Genomic DNA, 19,666 nt, shown 5'->3' with positions numbered 1-19,666 from the left:
GTGTGTGTGTTAGAATCTGCTGGACTTTAACCTTACTGTCATTTTGTACAGTCAGCTAACACCATTTACACACATATGGTCAGAAATGGCCTTGCCTCATTTTAATTTTTGTTAAGCAGTACATTTCATCTTCAGTATTATTATTATTATTTAAAGAAATATCATTGTATGTTAGTATATTCTTATCCATTACTTTACATTACACAAAGTCATCTTTGTGGTCCAAATAACCAACTAATTATTCATCATCAGCTGATAAAAGTTTGATATTGGGGACAACATTTCTGTAGTATCTTTATCTCAGTAGTTTATTTGGGTCGTGACGTCGTAGTTTGTGAATGTAACATACATTTTTCATTTTCAAGTACGCTTTCAACACTGTGCCTCAGTTATTGGCCAATTAATTATGGAGAAGTGAATTTGAATATTGCAGAAGAAAAACAAACAAAAGAGGCTCACCTATTTACATACATATGGTCAGAAATGTACGGAACCTTGCCTCATTTTAATTATTTTAAGCAGTATATTTCATCTTCAATATTATAAGTGTTAGAGTACGTTGAATAATTTGAGTACATTTTGCTATAATTGTTATTGATATCAATTGAAAAAAAGGCTCATAATTTCACCCTATATTGCATTATCTCATATATTTATATATTTAACTTTTTATCTTCTTCTTTTTTTTCTTCTTCTTCTTTTTTTTTTTTTTTACAACAATGTGAATTCTGGATGTTTCATGCAAATTCACATTTGAATCCCAGGGATGGTAGTAACACTTATTGTTTGAGAATCTGTAACTCAGTGGGTGTTCGTACTATAGATCTCTCAAACTTTGTAGCCACATTTTTCTACTAAAAAAAAACATAAAACTCACTTGGACATATACAACACAGTCACAGATTATTTGAGTTAATGTCAATACAAAGAGCTATTTTGTTATACCTCATTACTGGAGTGAGTTGTAGGCTAACACAGGCTCATGTATCATAGATGACAATGAGAGGTAATTTACTGAAATAAGATCCACACTACCTAATGTATGCAAGAACTTTATTGAAAAACAAAGAATAATCACGTTTGAATAAAGAGATTAATTTAGTGGCAAAAACATTAACTGCAGCTTATGTGTGTGCACGTGTGTGTGTGTGTGTGTGTGTGTGTGTGTGTGTGTGTGTGTGTGTACACTCACTGTATTCCTGTCATATTCAGTCACTTCCATCCACCTATTTTAATGTGAATTTTGCAATGTCGGATAAAAAAAACCCACGGAAACGCCATGATGCGCTACATGTAAAGAAGACGTGCATAAACTACAATGAAAACACATTTACCACACACATCCCTTGATGCGCAACAAAAAACTCACGTGACTTTGCCTTAACAGAGGATGTGATTGATAACTAGTTGGTTAATGGTGAACTGTTACAAATATGAAAATATCCCACAGACATAGCTAACTGTTATAGCATGAGGGTGCGAAGTTAGCATGAATGCAAAGCATAAAATTAAACTAGAGAAACGGCTTCGTTTGGTTATGCAAGTCAAATAATTGTAATATAATACAAAGATTGACATTGAGGACATCAAACACAGCTCTTTTCTGACTTGTTAAACTGACCCCGTGTTACGTGACCCCGGTCTCCCCTAAACAAATAAACAAACATGTGCGTCCGTATTTTATCAGAAAACATTTTTAAGGATAATTTGAATATTTTTAAATTTTTAAATCAATAACCTAATGGATTTGTTTTTGTCGAATATTTCAAAATAATTAAATAGAATGGACAATAGATACTTATAAACATACAAAAATTAAAACAAATAAAAATAAAAGAGCCTCAGCCTACTATTAAAAACTAAATAATTTATTTCGAACCACAACGCCAAAACACCGATGACGTAAATGATGTGCGCCAGAGGAGGATAGTGTTGTTTACATGCGTCCGCTGTTGCCAATCACATACAGTTTATAACTATGGTCAGTCATATATTATATTAAGGCCGTTTCAATCTTCTATATTTTGTCTTTTTTCTAACATAAATGCTCTCCATTAACACAAATCTTACAACGTCGTTAAGGGACATAACGTTATACATAAAACAGACTGAACTCGGATGATTGTGCAGAGTCATACCAAAATGATCAATAGTTCGTGACAAAAACCTGAAGGATGAGAAATATGCATCGTTTGCCCTTTCATTCGGATTTTTGATCAAAAAATAAGGTATGTTTCTGTTATATCTCACGTTTAAGTAAATAATATCTATTATTACAATCCATAGGTTATATATTTATTTATTACGATCGGTTTTCTATTTTTATTTTATTAGACATGCAAGTATTTACGAATCACACAACTGGCATCTAATTGATTTCTGCTTGAAAAATCTGCTTCCGATTTCAACTTACCACTAAAAGAGTGTATCTTCAACAGCCTGTTTTTTTAAATTATATTTAATTGGTTAAAAACATAATTTTGTCATGTTTGCCATACCATTTATTTTTTTAACTTAGTGGCAACCAGAGTAAATAATTTAGCATTAATGGGCGTAAAGAACGTATCTTTTCAGATCAAGTTGTTTATTATAATGTGAATAAAAGAAAGTGACGTCAGCTTCCCTTTATGCTCTTGTGTTTCAGGTGATGTCAAGGCTAAACGTCACCCTGGAGGAGAAAGAGGAGGAGGAGGAGGAGAAGAAGAAAGAGAGATGCCCTGCTGCTTCCACCGCCAATGACACCCCACACTCCTTATCTCAGAGGTCTGTATGAAATTATATTTCAACTACATATAAAAAATACATTTTAATTTACTGTGGTTTGCATGTGTAATTGTGAAAGAATACTCGTGCCTTTGCATGTTTGCACTTTCAATGTATTTATTTTCAAAGCACTTTATTTAAAAAAACAATAACACACATTTGTTCTAAATTGCTGTACCAGTTAAGGCTGGAATACACTTCATGACTTGTAAAACCTGAACAGATTTTAAATCACTAAGCATCATAAACTTGCCTGACTTTGTAAATAGTTATTGATGAAAAACTGGGCATCATACACTCAACAACTGACTTGACCGTAGCCCGAGACTGGTTGCCCACTGAAGCTGCACAGGGCTGAGCCTGGTTAGTACCCGGATGGGACACCTCCTGGAAAAAACCAGGTTGCTGCTAGAAGAGGTGTTAGTGAGGCCAGTAGGGGGCGCTCACCCTGTGGTCTGTGTGGGTCCTAACGCCCCAGTGTAGTGACGGGGACACTGTACTGTCAAAGAGCACCGTCCTTCGGATGAGACGTTAAACCGAGGTCCTGATTCTCTGTGGTCATTCAAAATCCCAGGATGTCATCCGAAAGAGTAGGGGCGTAACCCCGGGAATTTGCCCCTTGGCCTCTGTCCATCATGGCCTCCTAATCATCCCCATATACTGATTGGCTTCATCACTCTGCCTCCTCTCCACCAGTAAGCCGGTGTGTGGTGGGCGTTCTGGCGCAGAATGGCTGCCGTCACATCATCCAGGTGGATGCTGCACATCGGTGGTGGTTGAGGAGATTCCCCCTTCTATGTAAAGCGCTTTGAGTAACCAGAAAAGCACTATATAAATGTAACAAATTATTATTATTATTAACAACTGATGATAACGCACTAGCAGACTTGCGAGTCATAATAAACACCGCAGACTCACGCGGAAACAAACTCATTTTGTGTTCTAAAATCGGCTCAAAATCTCAAACATGTTCGATATCCTCCGACTGGATGATTTAGTGTATGATAGTCTACATGATTTTCTGTGAAATATGACATCTCAAATCTGCAGACTGGCTATGACTTTCGGCTCATCCAGACTGTAAATCGTGCCGTGTATTCCAATCTTTTGCATTGTGACATTTTGCCCCACAGACTGAATTTGGAACCGTCCGCCATGGCTTTGGAGACAAGCCCCTCCCCATCTAGCAATGGGGCAAACCTCCTGTCGTTGCCATGGGAGATAGTTACACAGATCGCCTCACATCTCCCAGCGCAGTGTGTCATTGATGTGCTGCCACAGGTAATCCTTTGCACATTCAAAACGCATTTACAAACCAAAATTGACTTTTTTTTTTTACCTATTCAAGCTTTTCTCAGTTCATGTGCATGTTTTTGGGCCTATTAGTTTTTACTATTATGAATGCATTTATTAATATTAATAATAATATTAGTACATTTCAACATGTGACTTTTTGTTTACTTTTCCATGATAAACAACTGTTTTTGTGTTCAGACATCCCATAAGCTTTTGGGTTTAAAAGTCTGGGATCAGTAAGATTTGGTATGTTTTTAAAATAAGTCTCTTATTCTCGCCAAGGCTGCATTTATTTGATCAAAAATACAGTAATATTGTCCAATAATATCACAATTTAATTATACTATTTGAATATATTTTAAATGTAATTTATTCCTGTGATTAAAAAGCTGAATTTTCAGCATAATTACTCCAGTCTTCAGTGTCACATGATCCTTCAGAAATCATTTTAATATGATGATTTGATGCTCAAGAAACAACTCGTATTACCATCAATGTTGAAAACAGTTGTGCTGCTTAGTATTTGTGTTGAAACTGTGATTAAAAAAAGACCCCAGGATTCTTTAATGAATAGAAAGTTCAAAAGTATAAATCTTTTTGAACATTATAATTGTCTTTACTGCCACTTTTGATCAAATGAATGCATCCTTGCTGAATAAAAGTATTAAAGGGAAAAATGTAAATTCTGTCAGTATTTACTCACCCTCATGTTGTTCCAACCCCATAAGACCTTCGTTCATCTTCGGGACACAAATTAATATATTTTTGATTAAATCTGAGAGCTGGATCACTCCTCCATAGGCTTCTTCAGGGATTGAAACTTGCCTGGCCCCGAAAAGTTATTAAAGACATCGTTAAAATAGTTCAAGTGCCTACAGTGACTCAATCTTAAGTTTATCAAACGACGAGAAAACTTTTTGTGCGCAAAAACAAACAAAAATAACAAATTTATTTCAACTATTCATTTCCTTCTCTGTGGGCCTCTAGTCAGTTAAACTAATGTAATTGCGTAGAGCAGAGGTCTTCAATCCTGCTCATGGAGGGCCACTGTCCTGCAGAGTTTAGTTCCATCCTGCTTCAGCACACCTGACTTTGTATATTCAAGCGATCCTGAAGAGCTTGATGAGCTGATTCAGGTGTGTTTGATTAGGGTTGGAACTAAACTCTGCAGGACTAGTTGAAATAAAGTCGTTATTTTTGTTTTTATGCACACAAAAAGTATTCTCGTCGCTTGATAAACTTAAGATTGAGCCACTGTAGTCACTTGAACTATTTTAACGATGTCTTTTCTTTAATAACTTTTCGGGGAACAAGTTTCAATCCCTGAAGAAGCCTATGGAGGAGTGAACCAGCTCTCAGATTTAATCAAAAATATCTTAATTTGTGTCCCGAAGATGAACGAAGGTCTTACGGGGTTGGAACAACATGAGGGTGAGTAAAAACTGACAGAATTTTCATTTTTGGGTGAACTAACCCTTTAATGTTTTATATATTTTTTAAAAGCTTTTGAATGATAGTGTACATCTTATTATCACGTATGCCTCTTTTTCTATGTTCAGGTATGTCAGACGTTGGGAAAGGTTGGCGAGGATCGCTTGATGTGGCAGCTGAGGGCACAAAAACTCTCAGGTCCCAAAGCACTTTTCCCAGTCGGGCCAAAGGAGGATTTTGATTGGTCCCAGGCCTGCTTGGAAATGGAGCAGCTGATTGGCTGCTGGACAGGGCTGGAGAACCGGGGAGAGGGAGAGAGACAGGAAGAGGCGGTTGTCGGGGTGAACGGCGAAGTCCCGTCAGCTGAGAGGAACTTGGAAGACATGCAGCTGGATGTTGACTTACACGGTGCAGCGGAAGCAGGAGATGAAAATATGCAAGTTCAATCCCAGAATGCACCTGACAGTCTCAATCTGATTGAGTCGTCCAGCACTTCTTCACCATTGGAGCACATCATTCTTCCATCTGGCCACATTGCAGATGTGAATTGTGTCCTCCTGCTGGGTGGAACAGGGGCGTTGTGCGCCTCCGGCTCTCGGGACCGAAACGTGAACCTCTGGGACCTTCGAGACGGCTCCAGAGGCACCTTAATGCACACTCTAGCGGGACGGGGTACCATTAGCACCCACCGGGGCTGGGTGTGGTGCCTGGCATCCAGCGGACCTCTGCTGGCGTCGGGCTCGTTCGACAGCACCGTGAGGCTCTGGGATCTTGAAGCCGGAGGAGCAGAACGGGGACTCATCCAGTGCAAAGCTGCTGTGTTGTGTCTGTCCTGTGAGAGGGACACGGTGCTGGCCGGGTCACATGATCAGAGACTAAACATCTTTGACACCCGAGGTGAGTCAAAGTTCAGCAGCCCCTTTGTTTTCTTAATGCACATTCATGGTCTTATTGTGAATGATTTATTGGTTGTGAATGAATCACGTATATGAACAGTTTTTTTTTAATTATTTATTTTTATTATTTGACCATTGTTATTTTAATAATAATAATAATCTTTATTTTATATAGTGCCTTTAAATGTACCATTTCAAAGCACTTTACATAAAGATAATGAAATAAAAAAATACACATAACAGTCCAGGCCGTAAAAACGAAACAAACAATAACAATAAAAAGCCAATATAATAACAAACAAAGCAATCGCACGAATCACATAAAAGCTACCCTAAAAAAAGTACGTTTTAAGGGACAATTTAAAAACACTAAGGGAATTAGTGTTTATTACTAAATAATTTTAGTATTATTTATATAATATTTGTATTTATTAATATTTTGAATGAGCTTTTATTATTTATATTTTTATCACGTCAAGTCACCTTTATTTATATAGCGCTTTATACAACACCGATTGTTTCAATGCAGCTTTACAGTGATGAACAGGAAAATTATGCATTTCGGCTGTTGTTCAGCTGAAGTCATTTCAGCGGTTATTATATTATATAAAGGGGTCATGAATTGAGAATTCAAATTTATCCTTTGACAGTTAAGAGTTATAAAATACTATAAAAAATACCCTGTAAGTTTCAAAACTCAAAACTTTCTTGTTATTCCAAAAAATGCGTTTATTGAAACCAAGGCCAGAAAACGACAGGATCTCAAAAGTGGAGACTTGTGACGTCACAGCCAGGACATAAGCATATCAACACCTACGTCTACATCACCGCGTCACTGGCTTGATTTACTGATGAATAAACATTATTGAACGATTTTGAGAGAAAGATTATCTGTCTGAACTTGAATAATTATACATCAGAAATCACTGATCACTGATCAGGCATTAGAATAAACATGATTACTTACATGTTTGTGGCGTTGCTGGCAGATCCATATCGTATAAGTCTCTGTTTGCAAAGCCTGCGCCGAAATTGACCAAATAATCCACAGTGAAATGCACCGAATACAAACAAATAATGCACTGCTGAGACATTCACATTGTTCGAGAAATCCTGGCATTAGGATCGTTCGGAAGGTAATGGTATTGATTCTGTGTTGATCTTTAGGTCGATGACCTAAAAAGTATTTGGACAACTAAGCCACAATTAGAAATGTATAAATATATTTGCATTATTTAAAAATAAATCAAAGCTTGTGTGCTTTATACTCACAAATAACAGAGTTCACCATTTAGGCCCAGTGTTAATGAACTGGTAGGTACGTTTCCAAGAACCACTTCCTGTAAAATCAAACTACCATTCAAAAGTTTATACTTATATTCAGCAGCGATTCTGTCACTTTTAGTCAGTGTGTGAAAAGTGACAGTAAAGACATTTATAAATGTTTCAAAATATTTTTTTTCCCAACAAAGAATTCTGAAAAAAAGGTTACAACAAATATTTTAAGCAGTACAACCGGATTCAACATTGATAATAATAATAAATGTTTCAGACGAAACTTTATTCAAAAACGTAGACTCCTGTGAAATCACTTTGATGTGATTGGCTCGTGCCCGTTGGATCTGTATTAAGTTGGCAACTGTCATCTATGTGTAACAGCTGCAGACCCATTGGTCCAGAGTCTTCATCTCCACGGTGATGCTGTGTTGTGCCTGGTGTCGGATGACCAGTACATCTTATCAGGCAGTAAAGACAAAACCGTTGCTCTGTTCGACCGCAGGGCGGGGAAGCTCCTGCAGAAGGTTCAGGTATTTATGGAAACTTGTTTCCGCCACAGAATAAAACATTTTAAAAGATAATTGCGACATTTTATCTCACAATTACGAGTTCTGACTTTATTTCTCAGAATTGCGAGATATAAAGTCAGAATTGCTTGAAATAAAGTCGCAATTGCGTGTTTTAAGGTCAGAATTGTGAGAAATAACTCAGTATTGTGACTTCTTTTCTCTCAATTGCGAATTTATATCACGCGGTTCTGACATGTTTTCACAGAATTGTGAGATAAAAACTCACAATTTAATGGAAGCTTGTTTCCGCCACAGAATAAAACATTATTGAAGATAATTGCGACTTTTTATCTCACAATTGTGAGTTTACATCTCGGAATTAGGAATTTATTTATTTCTCTGAACTGTGAGATATAAAGTCAGAAATGCGAGATATATACATGCAATTGTGAGAAATAAAGTCAGAATTGTGAGATAATTACCTTTTTTATTTTTTATTCTGTGGTGGAAACAAGCTTCCATAGGCATTCACACACAAGCTAAACGTAAAATAATAAATGATGACGTGCTCCCACAAGCAGCTGTTTCAGTCTGGTCCCTCTCGGCATGTCTGCAGCTGAGCACATACCTGTTGTCGCTGTGCCACAGCGGTCGTGAGGTGTGGGCCGGGGATAACCGTGGACTCGTGCACACCTTCTCCCTGCACAACAGCTGCCTGACACCCATATCACACTTTAACATCCACCGGTCACTGGTCACAGGTGTTCACTCTTCTCCTGGCACTCTCTACACGTGCTCCTCTGACCGCACTATCAAGGTAAGGCATCCCACAGATCAAAATGTGTCTTGTCGGCATTCATCTAAGGTTATCGGCAGCTCACATCTCTTATTCTGTGCAGATCCACCTCCCGTGTGCTCCACCACAGACGCTGTGCACCCTTCACCATCAGGCAGGAGTTAATGGGGTATGATGACACATTTAACCATGATTTTTCTCTTTGATGATTCATTTTTTATTTTTATTTTTTTGTACATTCCTTTCAAGCGGTCATAAAAGTGTGCAGTTTGACCAAAATCATATATCTTAAATGATTGGGCACAGTAATACTTTTTTCAGCAAGGATGCATTAAATTGATCAAAATTTGACAGTGAAGACATTTATAATGTTAAAAATAGAAAAATAAATGCTGTTCTTTTGAATTTTCTATTCATCAGATAATGAAAAAAATGTTATGGTTTCAACAAAAAATATGAAGCAGCCCAACTCTTTCACAGTTTTGTCCTATTTTTACAGTTTGTTTGTTTTTATCAAACAAATGCTGCCTTGGTGAGAATACAAGACTTCTTCCAAAAACATTTATCAAAAACATGGTAATGCTATTTACCTCTAGATTATTGTATATAGACTATTTTTTTAATGGATATTCAGTTCACATGTTTATTTCCTAAAAGAGAACTTAAATAAGGGGCTGTTTACACAACAGCGTTTTCAACTAAAATCGTAAAACTTTTTATGCGTTTTGGCCGTTCATTTACACAACAATGATGTTTTGGTGGCCCAAAAACTCAAACTTTTATCACGTGTTCGGTCTATCGGCCCATAGTGTTTCTTTAAAGAGTGACATTGCTAACTACTGGCCTGGCATGAATAAAACAGCGTTTTAAATCGTTCTCGCAAAAGAAAAACTTTTTCAGTACATTGTTGTCGTGTAACGACACACTAAGCGCATTATCCTGAATTGTGTAGTCATTCTGCATTGATATCATTTTGCACCTCGATATTCATATTTTGTCATTATTTGTCACGCTATTCAGATTGCGTGATGTCATTATTTATTACAGCACGGTAGATATGATCGTGCCTATTTTTGGATAATCCAATGAGAAGTATTTTTCTCATCATATTGGATTGTTTTTATTTTGGAATTGGATGGATCCAAATCATAAAAATGTGATTATTCAAAACAAACGAATGAATCATTGCAAAATAAGCTTCACATTATGTAACCCTTGAATTTAAAAAAAAGACTCAAAACTCAAATGCATTATAAAGCTAATTGGATGAGCCACTTTCAAAGCCTTTATAACAGATGCACCGTTGAATATGGTTGACTCATTTCTATATGCCATCTAATGTTAGAATGGAAGTGAAGTGAATCTTAACCTTCATGTCTCATAAATATTTCTGTTGGATTATACCACTATTACTCTTATCTAGCAGAAGTCTATACTGCCATGCATAAATAAAGGTTCATAATTTTTCTCTTCCCAGTTAAGTGTTGAAGGAGGAACGCTGGCCATCGCTTCTGGTGACATGAACGTGGAGGTTTGGAGGCTCAGAAACTGAGAGTTTAAAAAGCATTTCAATGCAGGGAACAACATTCATGTGCTGCTTTTATTGAGGAAAAGATGAAAACCAATGGTTTAGGTGTCTGAGACAGGTTTGTAGAAACAAAAACTTGACATTCCCTGCTGTCCATGGTTCTCCGTGTAGAGCTCGGACTACGATAGCACACTAAACATTTCAGAAACACCACCTCTGTTTTCCTTACAACTATACTTGTTTCCAGTTTGCTAGTGTAATCATTACTTGAAATTTCAACACAATTGATGTTAACAACATAGTATAATACAGTGAAGTTAAATTAGTACAAACAAGAGTCATTATAAATCAGTTTTCAGTGTTTAGCTCCCTAGATGTGTAATACACAAAAAAGAAAATATATACTTGTATACTTGTCAGTGCACTTATACAAGTATACAGTGCACAGCTTAAAAAAAACGAGGCACTGTGCTTTAAAATGAATGCACTGTCAGTGAACACTTTTAAGACCATAACAAACTAATAAATAGACTTAATTTAAGAAAAGTCCATATTTACGATTTATTTATAATTGCAGAGTTATAAGACAGTGCAGTGATATCATTGCTCTGTGACTGACTGAATGTCCTGTGATCAAAATCTCTTTTTTTGTTTGATTGCTTGTTTAAAAAAAAAAAAAAAAAAAGCATTATAAATGTACAATTCGATAATCCAGTTTGATTTGTCAAGGTGTCGTTTCAAGACTGCAAATAAAAAGTAAGACTGATGATTACAGCAGCACACATGTCTTCTTGTCTTTGAACGGGTTGGAAGACGCAGCGATCCCGGTGAGCAGTGGATCGGCTCTCCTGTGTTCCTGACAGTACTGGACGATCTGCCCTGCTGCTGCCGAAATCTGACACACACGTGCATACATGTTACATATACAGACATTTATATTATATTACATCATGTGATATTCAGTGTAGGGTTTAATGCATTACTAAGTAATTAATTACTGTATTTTAATTACTTTACCTTGAAAAAGTAAAGTAAGGGATTGCTCTTATTTTCTGTAATTGAATTACAGTTCTGATGTAATTGCATTGAATATAGACTATAAACAATTATATATAAAAGTAGTGGATTTAACATCAAAATGTAATGCCTAATGTCAAAATTTATGTTTTTAATGTAACCTCCCTTTAAATAGGGAGAAGAATAATTTATGCAATTATATATTATTAATTTGAAAGAATGAAAAGAGCGGTTTCATGTCTATCGTATTGTTTTAGCGGTCGAGGTTGATGTGGGATTTAGAAAAGTATTGTTTTAATAAGTAATGCAATGCCTTTTAGAGAGAGTAATAAGTACAGTAATCTAATTGCACTGTTGAAGATGAAATGTAATGAATTACTTTTTTAGAGTAACTTACCCAACAGTGATTATATTATACACTTTTAAAAGAAAAACCACTCTAAATATGATAAGAACAAATGAAAATGAAGGATAAAAAATATATATATGTATACACACACACACAGAAACACTAAGTACTAACACGAGGCAAATCAAAAACCACAGCAACTAACGAACTATGACAAAGGAAACATGAACTAACACAGAAAACAGTGCAAATCTAACAGGATCACTACTCAAACCCAGAACGGACATTACTATTATATTATATTATATTATATTATATTATATTATATTATACACTCTCAAAAATTCCAAAGGGGGTGTTTTGCAGTGAATCCTTAATCCTTAGATGTCTTTTTTTTAAATTATTAATGTAAATAACATTTTAGAATCTAAAGAACCTATTTCCACAGAGAACTTAAAGAACCCATAAAGAACATTTATTTTTAAGTGTGTATTATATTATTATGCTCGGAAGTTGAGTCTATTATCATTTCAGCCATATACCATAAAAGATAGACTCTAGAATGTATGAAGTGCAGTGGTTTATATCATCATGGAGTGATGAATGCATCTCACCTTGATTCTCTGCAGTTCTGTCTCCATTCTCAGCTGTTCCACGGTTCTCCTGGCCTGAAGAACGTTATTACTGCAGTATACGTCCATCACTGCTGCTCAACCTTACTGGAAACCAGCTGGAAAGCATCTACATCTTACTCTGAGCATAACATGTATTATTTCTATGATCTTTGAATGTATAATTCTGTCTGATAGATCATGGCTGAAGCTGTAATTTTACCTCAAGAGTCCATTTGGCTTGTTGTGTAGAGTTCAAATGTTCTTGTTTCAGTGAGGAAGAGGCGGTGTCCAGTTTTTGGAGGCATTTATACCTCAATGGGATGATGAACTCCTCCAACACACACACACACACACACACACACACACACACACACACACACACACACACACACACACACACACACACACACACACACACACACACACACACTGCTGGAGGCATCAAAGGTCCAGTGATGTGGTTGAGTTCTGAGGTCACATCAACAGTGCCAGAAATGTCACGAAAGTTCAGTAGTATTTGATTTGACTCTGGTGGTCATGAAACCTCTCTTGACTGTGTAACTGTGAGCACAGAAGCTTTATCATCCTGATATGTATGAGAATATTAAATGTGAACGGTGTTTGTAGAATAGTGTGCTCCTATGAAGAGCAATCACTTTTAATCAATTACTCTGTAATTTGCCATTTACCTATCAATTAAATAGTGCATATTTCAAATGTCTTAATTGAACTAAGTTTGGGTAGACTGGGTACAGTTGAGACACTTTTTGCATTTTGATTTTTCACACAAAAATAGATACTGAAAAGAAGTGAATTTCCTTTAGCTTGTAGACTTAGATATTATCAATTAATAATACCCATAAGTAGTTTATATTTTCCACAATTAGCTCATAAAAATAAGGTACTTTTTGTCTCAACTGTACCCATATGTGGTATAGTTGAGACACCCATTTTTAATGATGTAAAGGTAACTAAATGTTCATTGCAAATATAATAAATAAAGATAAATAAATAAATAAAAAAAATTGCATGAATAAAATGATCTTGCATGAAATATGCCAGTTTTTAGGGCACAGAATAACGTTTGTGATTATACCAGTTACGTTTAACAGGCACATAAGGATAATAAGCTATTCATTGTGGAGTGTTCATGGTGAAGTGAACGTCTTATCTTAGACATTTTTTTTTGCTGATATCTTCGTGTATCCGGCTCTTTCTGCACCTCGCTACTGCACTTCGACTACTGCGTTGTGTTCTGGTGCACTGATGACAAGACGCTGACGTTCCTCAGGACACTTTATTCTGCACAATTCCAAAGAGAGCAAAATATCAGGATTCTATCCATCAGAATCAGCCTCTCTCAGTCAAATCGAATGCAGACTTGAGAAAAGAACGAGAAAATTCAGCATATAGCCACTCCAGCCTCTATCCAATAGAGGGCGCACTTACACAACAAATAACTCTCCCAATACCTATAAGCTACCAAGAAATAACTGAACAATACAAGATTTTGGTGAAACAAACTCACATACAAAACAGAAAATGAAAGGTTGCAATAATATTTATCTTTCTTTAACCTGTTACATTCGGATCTGATATGTTTACGTTGTTAAAATTTCCCACACTCAAAGAGGACACTAATATATATGTGCACAGCAAAAATCGGATTCGGAACCACATATTAAGACTACTACTACTATTTCAACAATAGAAATATATGAGGAAAATAATAAGAGTATTATGCGGTTCCGAATTCAGCAATACCTCGTTTGTCACATAGGCCTATTGTAGCCTACAGTGGGGAAGTATATGATTTCAATGCAGCCACAGTCACTTCGCGTTTTGCATTTAGTTTGTACCGCTGCGCTTGCCGTACATGTGGACATGTGGCTGATCAAATGTGCGGTCTAGTGAGTGCGATCAACGACAAACTACATTAACATACCGGGTGTTGCATACTTAACCGCTGGGGTGAGTGTAACATTATTTTAGACATTCAAATAAACAGAAACAAATAGAATATTTATTTATATTTGCGTTATATAACACAATCAATTATTGACCCGTTAAATTCAATGATCTAGCACTGCAGGGGACTAGTATAACGTTACCTTCAAATGTTTTTAGTAGATAACATGTGCATAAGTTGTTAAAAAGTGCTGTGGTAGAATATATCAATTGTACCATGGTATTATTTGAAGTGCCATATAAACACCACAGTAAATGATTATTGTAGACATTCAGTACCATGATATATATCAGCGCATGGTGTTATTATCTGTACCCTGGTGAAACTAACTGAGTTCAGTTATGTAATAAGCTGTTTGTATGGTTGTGTATCATCATTACCAGGCTGCTCGTCATGGCTCACCCGGCTCCCCCCGTGGCGAGGGACGCAGTGTTGAAGGAGAGCACCCCTCTCCCGCAGGACATGCTCAAGATTAAAGGCTATGACTTCAACCAGGGAGTGGATCATCAGGCCCTGCTGCAGTCCTTCCTCACCACGGGCTTTCAGGCCAGCAGCTTCGGCCAGGCCGTGCAGGAGATCAACAGGATGGTGAGGGACCTCTCAAACACTTTATACGACAACAACAATGAGATCTATTATGCTGATTTGGCGTTTTTACTTATATATAGATATATATATATATAATCAATTTTGAAAACTGTTATTGCTGCTTAAATTTTTTTTTTTGTGGAAACTGTGATGCACTACCATTCAGAAGTGTGATGTTTGTTTTTAAACGAAAGGAATAAATGAACAACTTTATTCAGAAAGGATGCATTAAATTGATGAAAAGTGACAGTAAATTTATAATGTTACAAAAGATTTCAATATCAAATAAATGCGGTTCCTTTGCATCACGGTTTTAACAAAAATATGAAGCCAATTTTAAAATGTTTCTTGAACATCAAATCATCATATTATAATGATTTCTGAAGGATCATGTGAAATGTGATCACATGATCATGTGAAAGCTATGATCAGAAATAAATTACTTTAAAAAAATATTCACATAGAAAATGTGTTTTCACTGCATTTTTGATCGAATAAATGCAGCCTTGGTGAGCATAAGAGACTTCTGCATTGAGCATAAGAGAATATATATATATATATATATATATATATATATATATTTTTTTTTTTTTAATAATATTTATTACAACTTTTCAAACCTATGTGAAATGGTTTATCTTACACAAAGACATTCAGAATAATAATAAACTTGTCCAAATACTTTTTGGGGGCCACTGTATATTCATATTTGAAGGTACATCAAATACTAATAGCTAATCAATGTGGTATAAATAACATTATTTAATAACTTAAAAAGTGTGACTTAATAATAAATGTTCAATTATTACAGAAACATGCAATTTGTTTGTGGGCTTGTTTTATCAATTACAAATTGCTTTTGTAATTGAAAGGAGCATTGTGTGATGTTGAATACTACCAGTGTCTGTTATCTCATATCGTAGCTCTTAAAATCACACGTGACTGCAAGTGTTTTTTCTTTCTCGTGTCTGTGGTCGGAGTAGATAGAGAAGAGACTGGAGCCGGTGGAGGACGAGATCGAGGGCTATGAGGATCGGACTCGTTCAGGATGCACTATTTTCTTGGGCTACACATCAAACCTGATCAGCTCCGGTGTACGAGAGAGCATTCGCTACCTCGCACAGCACAGAATGGTACACCACCCCAGTGAATAAGCACCATTACGCTTTTTTGTTCAGTTTACACTATCTATGTTTTATTGAATTATTTGATGTTTTTGTAGGTTGATGTGATCGTGAGCACAGCAGGAGGGATTGAAGAAGACTTTATAAAATGTTTAGGATCCACTTACCTGGGAGAATTCAGTCTAAAAGGCAAAGAGCTTCGACAGCAAGGCATTAATAGGCAAGTTAACGGTTCCTGAGTAGATCATTGTGGTGTTTATATGTAATTATTAATACATTTAATTATACTTTGTCACAGAATAGGTAATCTCTTGGTACCAAATGATAATTACTGTAAGTTTGAAGACTGGCTGATACCTATTCTGGACCAAATGGTGCTGGAACAAAAAACAGAGGTGAGAAGTTTTTTTTGTGTTTTTTTTTTGTAGTATTAAATTTTGTGGTTAAATGTTTGAAAACCAAATGCCTATTTTGGACCAAATGGTGCTGGAACAAAATATTTTATTTTATTTTATTTGGGTGGTTAAATATGTGTAAAAATACCTATTTTTGACTAAATTGTGCTGGAACAAAAAACAGAGGTGAGACGTTTTATTTTACTTTACTTATTAGTATTATTTTGGGTGGTTAAATATTTGTAAAGATGCCTATTTTGGACCAAATGGTGCTGGAACAAAAGGTTAATTTAATTTAATATAATTTTATTTTACGTTACTCTACTTTATTAAATTGAGTGGTTAAATATTTGAAAAAATGCCTATTTTTGACCAAATGATGCTTGATCAAAAGATGCATTTAATTTAATATAATTTTATTTTTACCTTACCTTACTTTACGTTCCTTTATTTTGTTTAATTGAGTGGTTAAAAATGTGTAAAAATGCCTATTTTTGACCAAATGATGCTGGAAAAGATCTGATAACAGATGTGATACATTTATTTTAGTTGCATTTGGCTTGCATATTGAAGTTTTTTTGCAAGTGAGAATATGCAATATTTTTAAATGTTTTTACATCAGGGCACACACTGGACACCCTCCAAAATGATCCACAGGCTTGGCAAAGAAATCAACAACCCAGAATCTGTGTACTACTGGGCCTATAAGGTAATGTTTGAATTACAGACATATCAGTCACCTGTATCAGGCCTTCCTCAAATGGAAATCTTACTGATTGGACGATTGTTTTTCAGAATGACATCCCAGTGTTTAGTCCCGCCCTCACTGACGGCTCATTGGGTGATATGATCTACTTCCACTCATATAAGAACCCTGGACTAGTGCTTGACATTGTGGAGGGTGAGTCACCCAAGATGTGAAGTGAACGCAATCTGGAGATTATTTTACAAATCTCACTTGTCATTTCATTGCGTGTGCGTCAGATATTCGGAGGTTGAACAGCAAGGCCGTGTTTGCCAAGACCACAGGGATGATCATTCTCGGAGGAGGTCTCGTCAAGCATCATGTCTCCAACGCTAATCTCATGGTAATCATATGAATCCCTCAAAGCACAATGATCTCGACTCAATCGAAATAAAAAGATGTCATCTGTTTTTCGTGTCTCTCAGAGGAATGGAGCAGATTTTGCGGTGTTCGTCAACACTGGGCAGGAGTTTGACGGCTCTGATTCCGGCGCCAGGCCCGATGAAGCCGTCTCTTGGGGAAAGATCCGCATGGATGCCACTCCTGTAAAGGTAAGATTCATATGTTGGCATGCTTTTCAATCACATCCGCAATATGCATGTTATAAATATCACATACATGCAGCTATTACACTCGTCACACATGCTGATCTGGTAAACTGTGCTGTTGTGTTTCTGTGCAGGTTTATGCTGATGCTTCTATAGTCTTTCCACTTTTAGTGGCTGAAACTTTTGCACACAACGCCAACAGGCTGATCAAGGAAAAGAAGAGTGATTGACGGTGCTGTTCTCTTGAAAAACCTATTTAAACGCGATACCCCTCATCACTGTCTTCCTGTTAGCTTGTTTATGTACAGATATATTGAATGCTCAATTTAAAAACATAAAATCTTGGCTAATTGTCCATTTAAAAAAGCACAACATCATTGTTTATTTTGTATATGTCACGGTTTTCTGTCCTTTTCTGTCAAGTCTTTGTGTCTTGTTAAATCATAGGGTAAAATATGTTCAAAAGTTTTTACTTTTTTTAGTTCACTAGTTTTTATATTTAATTCTGTAGCAAGATACAATGTTTGTTTTATTGCGTTTCACCCCGGATTGTTGTTTGCAACATCGTGTGTGCTGTTTGAGTACTGCATTTTATCTGGAAGTTTATGCTCTCTCCATTTTCAGATATGTTATTATAAGAATGCATGGACATGAATGAAGAGAAGTTGAAAGACATTAAATAATTTAAGAAAAATTCTGTGCATGTATTTATCTCTTTAAGACATGTGTGCATCTTTATTGTTCTGCCACCAGAGGGCAGTTGTGATTCACTACCTGTAATCCAACTGTCTCTCAATCAAAATGCACTACTGTACATTTTTATTCACATGAGGCTCTTTTGATTTACTTCACTTGGCCTGGAGTGTATAAACAGTTTATGTAATTACAGTGAGAAACTGCTGGGATTTATACTGTTTTTAGCTGTTCTGTGGAAACCAGTAGTCGAGATGTTAACGGTATTTGCTCGGCTGTTGTAAGTGTGCAAATCAAGTGTTTTGACCTAAATGTCAATGACCTAATGAATGTCTTGTTTTTGTTAGCATAGTTTCAAATTCCTTTTTGCACATTTGAACTTTCAGCAATAAGCGATCGATGTCTTGACCTAAATAGTGCCTATCTGAAACCTGCATGCAAAGCCTGTCATTTTCAAATGTTTTTGTTGCTTGTTTTCTTTGAAAGTCAATTTTATAGGTGTACCTACGTAGATGTGACATGAAACTGAAACTTGTTTTTATTGTTTGACAGAATGGTTTTCATTTCATTTTCAGTTATGCATTTAGCAAACGCTTTATTCCAAAGAGGCACATTTCAAGACAGAATTTAATACAGGTCTGCCAACTTGAGTTCAGTTTGGAGTGACAAGTATTGCCACAGGGGAATAATGATTCATAAGATTGAAATTCAATATGATTCATTTGGATATATGCATGAACCTACAATAGTAAGCTACATGTTACTTTTTCTGAAGGTGAAAAAAAAGGCTTCTCTACTAATTCTGTAAACCATACAGGGAACCCTGTTAATAAAGGTTAAAAATATAAACTGATTTGTAAACATCTGCATATAAGACCATTTTTAATTATACAAGAGTAAAATATATATATAGTTGGGTTTTTTTTCTTTACAAAATGCTCTCAAGACAGCATCTTTCTTGCTATTTATATGCAGGGTTTGTACAGATACTGTAAAATGTTAAAGATCTTTTCAAGCACTACTTTTTTTGTTTTCGAGGCCTACACTTAACAAACAATATCTTTATTATCCTTCAATGCCTTAATAAGGAAAATAGATACAAATAAACTAATAAAAATGGTAAAAAA

General features: G+C 35.9%; 3 protein-coding genes across 3 annotated transcripts; 2 read left to right on the top strand and 1 right to left on the bottom strand.

Moving 5' to 3' along the window:
• Positions 1 to 1,896: 1,896 nt before the first annotated feature.
• Positions 1,897 to 11,274, top strand: fbxw9 (F-box and WD repeat domain containing 9). The gene is made up of 8 exons (XM_077213606.1): positions 1,897 to 2,228; positions 2,645 to 2,763; positions 3,897 to 4,044; positions 5,619 to 6,387; positions 8,046 to 8,194; positions 8,790 to 8,990; positions 9,073 to 9,138; positions 10,447 to 11,274. The coding sequence occupies exons 2-8, from the start codon at positions 2,648 to 2,650 to the stop codon at positions 10,519 to 10,521; spliced, it is 1,524 nt and encodes a 507-aa protein (XP_077069721.1). The 5' UTR covers positions 1,897 to 2,228; positions 2,645 to 2,647; the 3' UTR covers positions 10,522 to 11,274.
• On the bottom strand, positions 11,178 to 12,589 carry gng14 (G protein subunit gamma 14). Its single transcript, XM_077213617.1, has 2 exons — positions 12,478 to 12,589; positions 11,178 to 11,392 (listed from the first exon to the last, which is right to left on the bottom strand). Exons 1-2 carry the CDS (start codon positions 12,562 to 12,564, stop codon positions 11,267 to 11,269), a joined length of 213 nt encoding a protein of 70 aa, XP_077069732.1. The 5' UTR covers positions 12,565 to 12,589; the 3' UTR covers positions 11,178 to 11,266.
• A 1,699-nt stretch (positions 12,590 to 14,288) lies between these two features.
• dhps (deoxyhypusine synthase) lies at positions 14,289 to 19,389 on the top strand. Its single transcript, XM_077213611.1, has 10 exons — positions 14,289 to 14,448; positions 14,830 to 15,034; positions 16,018 to 16,167; positions 16,257 to 16,378; positions 16,457 to 16,553; positions 17,176 to 17,262; positions 17,349 to 17,454; positions 17,538 to 17,641; positions 17,724 to 17,849; positions 17,981 to 19,389. Exons 2-10 carry the CDS (start codon positions 14,840 to 14,842, stop codon positions 18,074 to 18,076), a joined length of 1,083 nt encoding a protein of 360 aa, XP_077069726.1. The 5' UTR covers positions 14,289 to 14,448; positions 14,830 to 14,839; the 3' UTR covers positions 18,077 to 19,389.
• Positions 19,390 to 19,666: the final 277 nt, after the last annotated feature.

The sequence above is a fragment of the Siphateles boraxobius genome, unplaced genomic scaffold, assembly GCF_051911475.1.
Source record: "Siphateles boraxobius isolate OS27281-9 unplaced genomic scaffold, OSU_SipBor_1 66, whole genome shotgun sequence".
Classification (NCBI taxonomy): domain Eukaryota; kingdom Metazoa; phylum Chordata; class Actinopteri; order Cypriniformes; family Leuciscidae; genus Siphateles; species Siphateles boraxobius.
The sequence above is the reverse complement of the archived record's forward strand: the minus strand, read 5'-3'. Positions and strand labels throughout refer to the sequence as shown.